The following is a 13713-nucleotide window of genomic DNA, read 5'->3' on the forward strand; positions in this document are numbered from 1 at the left end:
ACATTCTTTTTTTTCTACAATAGTTATTTTATAGTCCAAGAATTATGATTTTGGAGTAGGAATTATTAGAAAATATCTTAAAAATATATTTTCAAAATCTGTAACAAAACAATGACTCAATCTTAATATTACATTCTTCCAATAGTCATCAATTAAAATACCAGTATTTATCTGTAGAAACGACACAGAAATGCTATAGAATACAAAGCAGTATAAGTACCCATGAAAATATAAATATTATTTAATGGTACAACTTTAATAATTTTTTTTTCAAAATAAATTTAGTCAATGGTTTCTAGGACTTGGCCAGTCTCCACACAATCATATCTGAACTGAGCTGAGCTTCTGCTATTTTCAAAGCAGTTTTCTGGTACAGGGCACCATTCAGTGTTTGGTTCATACTTTGCACACTCTCTTCCCTCTCCTTCTGAAGCTTCTTTCTGAATTGCTGGACTCCTTCGTCAGTGTCCAGTAAAGAAGCCAGAGGAGCATTATTGATTTTCTTGCCAAACTCATTCCCCCATGTCAAACTGTTTCCAGCTTTAGTTTCTTTTAAGAAAAGAGAATTCTTCAAGGTGAGCATTTCCTTTTCCAGAGCCAGTGCTAACTGTTCAGCAAGTACTGCTTTGCTTCCAGATCTCAGGAGTTTTACACTGCAGCTTGGAGGGAGAACTCTAGTGAGGCTGTGAAGGCACTGGAACAAGACAGTCAGATTTCTGTAAAACAAAATTATGATGGTGTCAAAAAAAGTATACTCTGTAGTTTCCACCTATCACAGAAACATCCTAGGCAGGTAAAAGATCAATCCAAACACAGGAATGAAAGATACAGAAAATGCAATCACAGCCCATAAACATGGGGCTCAGTAATTAACAAAATGGGATCAAAAGTGAATGGTGAACAGTCAAAGTGAATAGCAAGTAAAATCACCTTTCAAAAGGAAGAAAAGTCTTAAGAGTTAAAATTTTACTGATTGCTTAAACATTTCATAGAGGAAATCAACTCCTAATTTGAGGAAAAGGCTGAACCCCATTACAAAATACACTCTTAGCAGTTACACCTTCTCTTTTTTATTTTAGAGCTTGAACTCTTCAAAACAGCAACATTTTTCAATATCCCAGAAGTACTTTTTATGTTATAAGCCTTAACCAGCTAAGTCATAAATTGTGGCAGCATTACTAACTTGCCTAACCTGGCTTAGGAAATATTTGTCCAAGAATCTGCACAAGAAAGGACACCAGTCAGACTCTTCAGAGTATTTCCTTTTCATAATCATGGTAGATAGGAAATAACCATAGCAGAAACATGTACAAAATGAGACTACATTAATATTGCAATACTAAACTAAAAAATGACCCAGCAATAAATTTAATTTAACTTGGGGTTTGCTGTTTGGTTGTTTTTTATTTTAGTATTAATATATAAATATTTAATATTGAAGGGTTTTTTTTAATTAACACACATGGAAGAAAAAATTTACAAATAACATATTATAGTAAGAATAATGTAAGAAAAAAAAGAATATAAAATTATGATGCAGCCAAATGAAGAGAAGGAATAGTACCAAGCAGGTATTAATGGAGACTAGACTTATTTGTAATTCAATGTTCCAGCCTAGACAAAATGGAACAAGTCAGTTCAGGTTCTGCCATAGTTCTGATCTGAAAACAGGTCTGTTATTGGTGACTGTTACCATATCATCATATTGGCAGCCTACTGGTTATGATCCTGGCTGCTGTTTATGGTACCAGTAAGAAACAGCACAAAGATAAAAAATAGTGTATGGAAGATGAATATAAGCTATGGTCTTCAAGTGATTTTACCTGCAAAATATTGTTAGAACTCCTTCAAATGGATTATTCAGGGCCCAATTAAAAATTGTACCATGGACATTTCCTGCTTTATGACAGAATATGTTGTCCTGGCATTCCTTAAATGGTGTGCACTCCATTTCTCCCAGTAACCATGAACTGACTGGAGTCAGTGTGCAGTCACAAGACACAATCTGAAAGGAGAATCTGACAGACACTGCAAGGACAGCAAGTATATCTTCCATGGAACCTGCAAGAAAATACAGTAGAAAAAGGTATTGAACTAAATATTTTGATCATGCCGCATGCATTAAATGAACTTTGATTTTTGGTTCATATTCCCAGGTTTTTTGTGAAAGATTTGCACCTGACTTTAGGCATTCTTTGGGAATTTTCTCCTCACCTAAATTCTTATCCCTACTTCTGTCAGGCAAAACAGTTGATTAATGGAGCACCACCAGTATAATGAAAGCTCTTAAGATAAATATCACCTTGCCAAAAGAAGACTATTAATAGCCTGTGATAGTAAGATGACATGTTGGCTTTACCAGTGACACAGCATTAAAGGAAGAAAAATTAAAATTCATTGCAAACAATAAAAAAGATATTTCATTACCTGAGCAAAAGCCCAGTTCATAATCAATTCAATCAGGAATATTGAAAGAAATGAAAATAAATTACCCTAATATATGTGTAGATGAGGAAGAGCTTCAATTACTTTGGTATTATTTAAGAGGTAGTAGTATGTCAGAAAAAAACTTCTGTATCTAATTACAGTATCTTATTTATAGAAAAAACATAGGTTTCAGCATTCTTTACTCAAACTTATCTTCAAAATTATCCTTTCCAGATACCCTTCATCACCAATGCTAGCAAAACCTTACAGCAACTCACGAAACATTTTTTTGAATTTGAAAAATGTTCCATCTCCTATTTCACCCAGCTTTAATTCCCAAAAAGTCTGTGCAGTTTGTGTTCAGAGAGAAACTTAGCTGGGCACCACCTAGAATAAACAGAAGAATTAAATATATATATTTGTAAATCCCAAATATATAAATCCATTTACCTGTACAGTAACTATTATCCCTGAGCATCTTTATTGAGTATCTGCCATTTGAAATATCTTCCAGACTTAACAAAATTTTCCCACAGAGTACAGTAATCTTTTTGCTCTGCTGTAAATCATCATTCTGATGGTTTTGCTTCCTGGCATGCAGAAGAACCACACAGCACACACGATGAAATGCCAGTAGTGGTGAAAGGCTGGTGACAGCAGTGACTGTCTTTGCTCCATCCAGCTGAATCCTTGAAGATCTCTTAGGAAATTCTTTTCTCAGATCATTCTTGCTATGCAAGTCCAATTTCATCTTTTTTGGAGGAGGTTCAATTTGACCTGGGGAGACTGCCAATGCTGAGAAGGCTTTGTTCAGCTTGATGATTTTACTTTGACACTTGATAATTGGAGAAATCGAAGAGAAGTCTTGATCCATCACTAGAGATAAACTGACATCACTCAGTGACCTGTGAAAATCCATACAATATGACTGCACTTCCAGCTCACATTTTTGCCTTCTGACAAATAACCACAACTCTGCAGACTTAATACAGACATTTAAGACATAAATTCCAATACCATTCCAGATTAAGTCATAGACTTTGCAAAGAGGCCAAGTCCTTCACATGACTGTTTCATATAAACCAAGTATAAAGATTTTTCAAAATGTGGACTGAGTTTTTGAAGAGCTTCTACAAGTCAGACACCTCATTTCAACCAAAAGAATTTGAATGTTTAATTCAGCCAGAAAAAGCTGAAAAGTCTACATAACCTATAAAGATACTCTGACATTTATGGATTTTTTTAAAAAAGATTTGACTTTCTTTTTAAGAAAAAACTGCAAAAAATATCAATTCTGCCCTTTTGAGGACTAGAAGCTCTTCTGACACTCTACATTTTTATAGATATTCAAACAAAATTGAATGTAGAGTAAAATAAAAGGTTTAAGATACTATTATCTTGAACATGCAGCAATTTCCTGAAATGCATGAAGTACTTTATTTATTCAACACAGGACCCTTTCAATGAAATCCTAATATTACTGTTCCAGATCCTCTCTCAATGAATATATTATCCTGTCAATCAATTCAATCTCAAGATGTCAGTGACATTTGAAAATCTTATGAATGTCTAATTTTCTTTACAGAGAAGTATCACCACCTCATAAATCAATCTATGATATCACTGCAATCTTGCATTAGTAGGAATCACAAAAATAGTCAATAAAGAATTACAGTGTTGGGACTAGAGATAAAGCAAGTCCTTTTCCCCACAAACACAGATTGTTGTGCACAGTACTGAACTGGAGCTCAGAAGACCCAGGTTCTGCAGCTGGCCTGTCAGGTAATCTTGGACAAATGGCTTCTCCACAGATCTTTTGTCAACTCTAAAAATGCGGGAGAGGGCTAGACTGCTGCTGGTTTTTAAAATCTGCTGAAGATTTCTGAAGTTATAAAGGAATAAAGCATTTCACTTAAAAAAAAAAAAAAAGCAAAGGCATCATCATCAAAGCTAAAAGAACAAACTCTAAAAAGGCAAAAAACAGTCTTTTGCCTCAGTGGCTCTTAAGAGAGGCTGTCAAGAGGATGAGGTTAACTTTCTTGTAAAGTTACAGCAGCCTGGCAGCTGAGGAAGAATCCAGCCACAGCTCCAGCAGAATGGCCAGAGGGCCCAACAGGTCAGCTCCCTCACAGCCACCTGAATGATTTCCAGTGGCATCAGTAGTCTTTGAGCTCAGCCTAACACAGCCTCAGCTACACTGCCTGTGGGAACATGGGTCAAAAGAGAACTTCTGACTCCACCAAAGTTTACATTACACAATTCATGCTGTAATTTTATATTTTACGTAATCCTCTTTTTTCACACTGTTTCAACTTAGTTCCCTCTCTGTAAGGGAAAATGACATAAGTAGTATTTACAACTAGAACTGAGCAATTAAAATAAATAGAATAAACAATTTTAAAGATAATTAAAAAAACCCAACCAAATTATTTTGAAGGTTTAAGTATTGTATGGCTGGTTGTTCCACACAAATTACACAAAATACAAGCAGTGCAAGCATTTTGATTAGGTACTTGACTAGAAGAGTTCAATTCAAAAGCTAAGTACTAATTAGTTGGTAAGAGAATTTAATATATTTTCTTTTGTGCTTCTTGAAGCAAATCAATTAGGAATGGCAAGTACCTAACAGTAAAGCATCAGGAACCAAGTTAAGCTAAGACAGACCTTTATTTACAGCACATACTGATGTCAGCATTGCTATGTCAACATGGACTACAAAGAGCCATAATTTTTGTCAAAGAAGACTCTTTTGTAAAAAATCTCCAGTAACATTGCAATAATACTCACACAACTGATTTCTGGCTGTATAATGTATTTTTCTGCATAGTGCTAGAGAGCAAGCAACCAGTAGCAAAAATACTGACAAAGACATACTTGAAACACTTTATATGAACATGTTCAACATGAGAAAGTTCAAATTTACTGCAGAGCTTAATCTACATATTCATTTTCTACAAAACTACCAATGAAATGATGGGATAAGTGTATATACTCACAAATAAAATGATTCAGTTAGTTTTACTCCAACTACCAGGCTGTCTCCCACAACACGCTGCCACAATTCCTCTGTGAAGTGCTCTGGGGCTTCAGATGCCGATGGTGTCTCTTTACTAAGAGAATCAGGAGGATTTTCTACATCATCCCAGAGAGAGACAAGGCCTTCCTTACAGAAAAATGTGGGTTTTAGATAAATTAAGCATAGATTTTGGTATTTTTATACTGCATTACTTTGTGTTTTACCACAAGTGACTGCTGGAAGAGTTTTTAAGATACATAAAATGAAAGAAATATAAAAACTAGTTTATTCTCTACAATAAATATAATTGAATTTTCTTAAAACACATTATATCATCATGTAAAGTACAATTTATTCTCTCCTTGCAAACATCATATGTCAAAATCTTGACCTGTCATACAATTAATTGTCCAAAGATATAAGGTGCTAGAATTTATATTATTGCATTTAATTGCTCAATACTCTGTGCAAACCCAGAAAACCTGAAAGATGCCACAACAGTAACTGAAAGAGATCAACTCCATTTCAATTAAATGAGGTTTCTTTTGAGCAACATATTAAAATAAGATTTTCCCAACCTCCATCACCTTCTCAGCCCACAGTTCACATCTGCCCCCATTATAAAATCAATTTTGTTCACATAGTTCTATGACAACTCCCTTTTTTAACATGTGAGATTTCAGACAGATATTCAATATCTAGGCAACTGTGGCAATTAGAACTCTACACTCCCCTCCTGTTTGTCACTAACTCTGTAAGAGGTTACTCCTCCATACCACTCAGTTGTCAGGAGATATTGTGCACATCAATTTCAAGTAGGAACAATGAAATTTACTCCTAACTACATATATTGGCAAGTTAAGAAAAAAACAGACTTAAATAGCAGATTAATGAGTTTTGATAGTGGCAACCCCTACAGGCAAAAGGGGCAAGTGGTTGATGGCAAAAGGGGCACGTGGTTGATGGCAGCACCCTGTACAAATGGCTTGGCAGAATTCTGAAGTGATCTGGCCCATCTCCCGCATTTTACCTCTTTTGAGTTTGGTAGAATATGGGGTCTTTCTTCAACAAGATCTATTAATGCTCTGCAAGACTCAAGAATAACCCTCTTCTGGAGTCCTAAATGCTGCTGCAGCTCTCGAACAGAAGTCCAACCAGCCTGTATAAGATAATCATTAGACTACTGCATATAAGAAAAGATATTAAAGCTGTCAAAATATCTTTACACCTTTCCATTTTTATGCAAGAATCACAAATAGCATTTCTAAAAAATGTTCAAGTCATGCTACTCTGTTGTTAAAATATGAATCTCAGAATCTTGGTCTTTCAATATTAAACCTAGAGTTAAAGATAAATATTAAGGTAAACTTAATCAAATTACATAGATATTCAGATATATTTCCATAGATATATTTCTGAGTGATATCTTTCATTATTAATCCTGCTTCACTTTTTCATGGAGAGCAGTTTCATCTTCTTCTCAAGATTTATATTGATTATTGGTCAAGTAAATATTTTGAAGAATTGACAGATATACAAGCAGACACAATTGGCTGTGTCTCTGTTAAATAAAACACAATGAAAAAATCCCCCAAAAAAACCAACCAAGGCAAACCAACCAAAAAAACCACAAACCAAGCAATAAAGAAAGAACATCATGCCAGCTTCTCAGGTTTTAAGAAAGCTCCTCAAAAGCTATTATCTGCAAAGTAATATCCTGAGAAGTCCAACGCTGTCAAGGAGAGAACTGAACTCTGGGATGCAAAACCAAACTTCCCTCTTCACTCATCCCCTCAGAAACGCCCCCCCAAACACATAACACACATAAATCCATTATAAGCCCAAATAAAAAAGCAGGTCTTATAAGTAAAGTGATGTCCTCTGCTCAAGCTGCACTGGCAAAGGACATTTAGGCCAACAGCACTCATGAAAACTTGTGCAAAAAAGTTGTCACCTATCTAAGTGTGAATCTAAGCACCAGATTCCAAGCAATAATCCAAGGCCAGACTTGACTCAAGAGATGAAAATGAAGGTGATACTTCCCTAATTTAGGTCATAAGAACACTAAACCATCATTCACTCTCATTGGAGCCAATTCCTGAATAAACAATTGAGAACCAGAAAGCAAATGGGGAAGCACTGATGTGCAAGCAGTCAAAATGGCCAAACCTTTACTGTTGTATCCTTGCCAACCAATCTGGCTTTTGCAAGCCTTTTTTCCTCCTAGAGCACAAGAAAAAGACCTGAATTCCCCCACACAGCAAACCCAAGACTGAGTTGTGTCCCCCTCTGTCACAAGTGACAGGCACATCCTTCCTGCTGCATGCCAAGATGCACTGCACAACAAGCACCAGCAGGAGTTACAAGTTTTGTGCTGTGAAACCAAGAAAATAAAAGTAGATCACCTTAAAGGTGAAAATAAACAAGAACATAAAAACAAGGCAGTCCAGAGCCAAAGACAATAGAGCTGTGAGTAAATCCAGAATTAATAGTCCTTACAAAACTGTCAAGTAATGGGGGGAAGAACAGACCAGTGGACATAAAGACACTTTATTTCTGCCAAAACAATCAACTAAAACCATGAGAAACCCTGGAACCTCAGCTGTTGCAATGGAACTGCAGTACTCTGCCAAAGAATGTCTTCTTCAGAAGATACCAAAACACAAGTAAAAAAAAAATTCAAAGGAGAAAAGGCTGGATTCAGGCCCAAAATAGTGTATACAAAATAAACATAGAACAATTCAAAATTGCTCAAGCTGATCTATTTTTCAACTTCACTGCCTGCAAAATGCAGTTATATATATTACTAGGTATAACTTAAATAAAACTTACTTATCCAGTGGACTATAATTCATTCCTGCCAAAGTTCTCACATGGTTAAGAAAGCAGCTGTGCAGATGTAAAACAAGGGTTAAGAAACAAGGATGCAAAAAGGCTGCATCTGCTATTTTATCTTGCTCTAAAACACAAGATTCCATGGAGACTGTGAAAACTCAATTTGATTGCAAATTTCTAGAACACCTGAATTTTGATGATAAATATCAAGAGGCACCACTTCAAGACTAAATAACCTTTGAAAATTCCCAAGCTAAGCAGAACCCATGCAGTATTGCTTCAAAACAAGCATCCTTGAAATTCAATTATATGTCAGATTATAAAAACCAGCAAGAGTACTTCACTGTTCAGCAAATATAATACAGAACAATAGGGATTTCAACAAGTTAGCAACAGTGAGGTTAAAAAGAAATATCTGCACCTATTTCCAAATTCATAAGCTTGACAACTTCAAAAATTTACAGCAATAAAACACAGTAAATTTCCAAGTGCTTACAATGCCTGTGCTAGCACATGGCCTTGAAAACTAGAGATTAAAATGGTCTAAAAGCACAGAAATGTTAGGTCTTGGGAATGATTTGTGTCTGTAAGAACTACACCAGCACACAATAGATAAAATATCCAACCAGTGGCTAGTTTCCAGCAGAAACAGTCACAAGTGCAAAACAGATAATTCCTTTCATCCTGACACAGATTCACAGAGCTGTACAGCTGGAAGCCAGTTGGAGTATTGAAAGAACAAAGTTATGGAACATAGAACATACAGCTGTCAATGGCAGGGTGGAGAAGGTCATTAGATTCATGGAAGGAGCAGCCAATAAGAAACAGAAACTACTTTCTGCTTTGTAGAAGAGGAAAGTAATGTAATGAATGAGTAGGGCAAGAATGCAGCACTGAAGTCAGTTTTAAAATATGACTGCCAAAAAAGAAAAAAAATGCAGAAACAGAAAAAGATGCATTTGGAAGGACCCCTGCACTTCTGCTAAAGCCAATAGGCCTCTAACATGCAAGCTGTAAAAAAGTAGGATTGGAAGGGACCTCAAGAGGTGTTCAAAATTAATCCAGCTTCTATTTTCTTGGTCTTCTAGGAGTAAAAAAAACATATTGTCTACTGATCTCCAAATAGCTTCCATTTTTTGGATGATGCACTTTAGATATCTTGTTTGTCATTCGAACTAGAAAAGTCTTTTCTTTTTCAGTCTTTTCCTAATATGTCCTCCTTTTATTTATTTATTGACTGGTAAACTATTTCCAATTCATTTGCTTCATTTTTAAAGGCTGGAAATAAAACTGCCACAATACCCTGCTTAGTTTTCACTAATTCTCAAGTGTCAGAAATAATTACCTCATATCTAGTCTTTAAAGTACGCTTAGCAAATTAACAATAGCCTCACATCCTTGACTCAGTATGAGATTCATGCTCTCCCCTAAAGCTTTTTTTCTTAAATGATCTTCCTATTTGTCAATTATTACTCATTTGGTAGAGGCTAATACACACACTGCTAAAGCACTCACACTGACAGGTATGTTGGGTGGGAAACTCCCAACTTTCCCCCAGTTTGTTTAATAAATTATTCTAGTTAAAAGAAGGACACATTTTAGCTTTATCTATAGTACATTTCAAAACTACACTTATAAAACCACTAGTAACAGGACCAGGAACATCAGAGGTGGTGAAATAACCACTGCCACCAATTGTGCAAATGCACTCACTGGGAACCTGCCACTATGGGACCTGAAAGTTTTGTATGTAATGGGGAGCAAAAGAAGTAAACCTTCCAATTTTTTAAAGCTGGTATTTAAACATGAGTAAAATGACTGCTAAGGAGCACTGATAAGACAGCTTCAGCATTATCTCAAACTTTTAATTAAAATTATGTTAGACCACTACAATTACGTAAATGCACTTAAAACAACTGAGAGACCTGAAACACAGATTACTACTGAGTCAAGAATAAATACTTAACCATGTTGACCTTTTCCCTGAACCACTTCTTCAATAATAACAGTATCATTAGCCTCACCCTCTAGATAATGCAATGATACAGAACAGTAATTTACAGAAAACATGGAGGCAGCACTGTTGAGTACAAACCTGTAATCTTGTTTCAAGGGCTCGGACAGTAAGCAAACCATTCTCTTGCAATCCTTCTGCAGCAGGAACATCATGTTTATAATTGATATCACTCTGAAAGAGGGAAAAAACCAAATCAAAACCCTGAATGAATTAAAAAGCTGAAAGTAAGGTACAGGCTATTACACAGCATTATAAAAATCTGGGAGAAAATACAGCAAGCCAGGAGAATCACATTATGTCTTTTAAAAGCAAAATCCTATTTTCTGAAAGCAATTAGTACATATGGATAGTACATATGGAAAGACCCAATTATGAGAAGATAATTAACAAGCACTATGGCTTTAATTAAATTAAGGGTTCTTAGCTAAAAGGTAACCATTTTGGCAAAACTATTATGTATGTAAAGCATTTTCAGCTGCATTAATTTCCCAACAGAATGTTGATACAATCAGAGAAGCAAAATAACATCTTCAGATAATTTAAGATTACAGCAGGGAATATTGTATTCAAACTTCAGGGCATTTCACAGCACACATCCAATTTCACTTTGCATCAATACTTTAATGAGTTGTTGAGATTTCTTTTAATTTAGTAAGCACAGACTGAGTAGCTGAGAAAAGGCAAGCTCAACTTACTGCATAGTTGACCTCCCCAAGATCTGTTATTTTGAATGTACTTAACACGTCAGTATTGGAGTCATCCTTAAAAAGCAGTAACAGCTGCTCACTTCCAGAGCCAATAAAATCATCCACCAGAACACACTTCACTTTTTGCCATTTGGAAGCCACCTACAGTAGAAGAGGTTTTAAAACACATTTGTTAGAATAAATCTTTTATTAGAATAAATAAATAAATTGTATTTGAGATCTCATTTTGGTGAAGCTTGCTTTCCATTGAGAGAGAGCCTATTCAGTGGTGTGAAATACAATAATATTTAGAAGTTTCAAGCTCTCACTCTCACCCCATCATTTAGAGCCTATGTAACTCTGGGAAAAATTAGCCATTTCTCTGTAAAGATCACTTTCCAGATTACAGGCTGCAGAGAAGATGACAACTTTTCAGTGTATTCAAACACCTGAACTGAATGTTGTAACATTTATTTAGAAGCAGTAATCCTTGAAGATCAGTTAAAGGCACTGTACCTTTGATATTGAGAAATATCTCTGTTTCACAACAGACTTAACTATGTTTGAAAGTTAAAGACAATTCTTTATAATAGTGCCAGCAACTAAATGGTACAAATTTTTATTTCCTGACTTATAAAAGTCTTGCTGTCAGACTAGTAAAAAACTGTAGCAGAAATTTGTCTCCTTATTTTAAGAAACAATAGCAAGGCCTTTTCCAGTCATTTTCATAAAACAACATTTTCTAGAAACAACATTTTGTTATTAGGAATTAGGCCTCAAAAATCTTTGCTGTTCCAATGAGCAGTTTATACTTGGCAAAGATATGAGGTTACTTCTAACACAAATCATCCAGGCACACTCATAACTGCCTAACAACTTCAAGTTTTCACACTACTGCAGTTTTCAACTAGCAACAGAAGCTTTGGTCAGATTCATAAATGAGAAAATGCAAGCTTCATTATCAGATATATAAGCAAGCAATGGAAGCAAAACAATGTCATACTTTAGACAGAGGTTAGGTTATTTTGCCAGCAGCAACAATAATAACAAACAAGAAATCTAAAGAACCTGAACATGCAGGTTTTTAGTTGCAGGACTTTCAATAAGACAATATGTACAAAAAAGACTGCAGTAAAATGGAGCTGTTTAAAGCCCACAGTACCTGTAAGCTGTCTCTCCTCTGTACAACACAGCTATTTCCAGAGGCAAAAGACACAGCAAATAGCAAATCTCTGCTGCTGGTTAGAGCTGGTGTTACTGAACATGGCTTTTCATAAGGAAGGTCACAAACACCTTTAGGGGCACCATTTTGGAACCAAACGAGCTGGTTCTTGTGGGTTATGGCCACAAGTGATATTCTGAGCTGTCTCCTCAGTCTCTCACTCCTGCAGACATGGACAGAAGACACCACTCTGCTGTAGGCATGAGGCATGAAGCACGTGCCACTCAGAAACTTCTGTGATTGAATTGCATACCCAAAGAACTCACTGCCCCAGATGGCTCTGTCTGAAACAGAAAACCCATCTGGGACTTCAGTCTCTGGCAGGCAAGCAGTTCTTATCCCTAAGACAACAGTGCCTTCACCCACAATTTCACCTGTCCACACCACACAAGAAAGATGAACGGGGGCACTTTGAACCACACAGGTGCTGGAAGAGATGTAGAACAGCTTGTTGTCATGTCTCCACAGCAGTGATGGGCCAGCAAACAACCTGATGTCTTCTTTCAGCTCATAGTCCAATTTAAAATAAAAGGATGGCTCAAATTGGTTAGAACTGTGAAGCAACAATAAAAAGTACTTGATACTGTTCCGTTTTTTCTTCTTCATCAAAATGCAGGGAAGAATAATCCCTGTTCTGGAATCTGTTGTGCAGCTACAAGAAATCATTTCAATTTTTGAGTGACTGGCTCCCACGCTGAATGCTCCAGAAGACTTCTGAACAAACAGCTTAGTGTCTCTGTTGAACACCATCCTTCTGACACTTAAATTCATTGTTTTATCATCTGCTTCCTCTGCATGCTTTGGTTTTGACAACTGAAATACAAGGACTTCACCGTTGTAGGACAAGAATTGATCTTGCTCACCCAGCAGCATCTTGATTTATCTTGATGTATGTCCCTCTACAAGAAAATCATGCGTCCCTATTTCCGTCAGGCTTATTTCTGTGTGGAAATTTTAACTTTCTGGACATTTTCCACCTACAAAAAGCAAATAAGAAAAGAAAATTAAATTGTTTTGGGACAAGCTGAACTGAGCCTCAGAAATAACGATGAGTTGCAAACCAATAATACATAAAAATTTGAGAATGAGGCCAATATGTGCTTTAATCTCACAGATTAATAATGAAGTTAAATAATTTTGTACTGAGAGATTTAACTAACAGAAATATTTCAGAAATGTTTCTTTACCCAAGTATGAATTCTGTCGTAATCAACAGCTGCACTGTGTAATATAAATGGACAGAACCAAGCCACACACTCACAATTCATGTGATTGTATTGAAGAAGCCACAAATATACTGAGGAGACTGGAAAGCCACTATGCTTTGAGTTCTGAAATTAAAGAACCTTCTCTCAGGCGTAGTGCTTGTTAATAGCTATAATTTATTTTTTGGTAAAATTATAAGGCCTCGAAGGAGAAAGTTCTCTGAAGACATTTTGCGGCCAAGCAGACTCCCTCCCACTCTCCCTCCTCGCCCCGAGAAGGCCCCGGGGACCGCGAGGGAACCGCA

At 36.1% G+C, this 13713-nt stretch overlaps 1 protein-coding gene across 1 annotated transcript; it reads right to left on the bottom strand.

The window, feature by feature from the left end:
* Window positions 1–287: 287 nt before the first annotated feature.
* On the bottom strand, window positions 288–13076 carry FANCB (FA complementation group B). Its single transcript, XM_054271960.1, has 8 exons — window positions 12144–13076; window positions 10991–11143; window positions 10374–10466; window positions 6474–6602; window positions 5424–5590; window positions 2878–3332; window positions 1824–2061; window positions 288–716 (listed from the first exon to the last, which is right to left on the bottom strand). Exons 1-8 carry the CDS (start codon window positions 13074–13076, stop codon window positions 296–298), a joined length of 2589 nt encoding a protein of 862 aa, XP_054127935.1. The 3' UTR covers window positions 288–295.
* Between the last annotated feature and the right edge of the window lie 637 nt (window positions 13077–13713).

Source organism: Melozone crissalis, unplaced genomic scaffold (genome assembly GCF_028551555.1).
Source record: "Melozone crissalis strain CALT ecotype California unplaced genomic scaffold, PUWL_Pcris_2 ptg000013l_1, whole genome shotgun sequence".
Classification (NCBI taxonomy): Eukaryota; Metazoa; Chordata; class Aves; order Passeriformes; family Passerellidae; genus Melozone; species Melozone crissalis.

Coding starts and splice junctions, on each gene's coding strand:
- FANCB (XM_054271960.1), bottom strand. CDS start 13,076: ATGCTGCTGGGTGAGCAAGATCAATTCTTGTCCTACAACGGTGAAGTC. Junction 10,467..10,990: donor TTGGGGAGGTCAACTATGCA/GTAAGTTGAGCT, acceptor TCCCTCTTTCAG/AGTGATATCAATTATAAACA. Junction 2,062..2,877: donor GGATAATAGTTACTGTACAG/GTAAATGGATTT, acceptor ATTTTCTTGCAG/GTTCCATGGAAGATATACTT.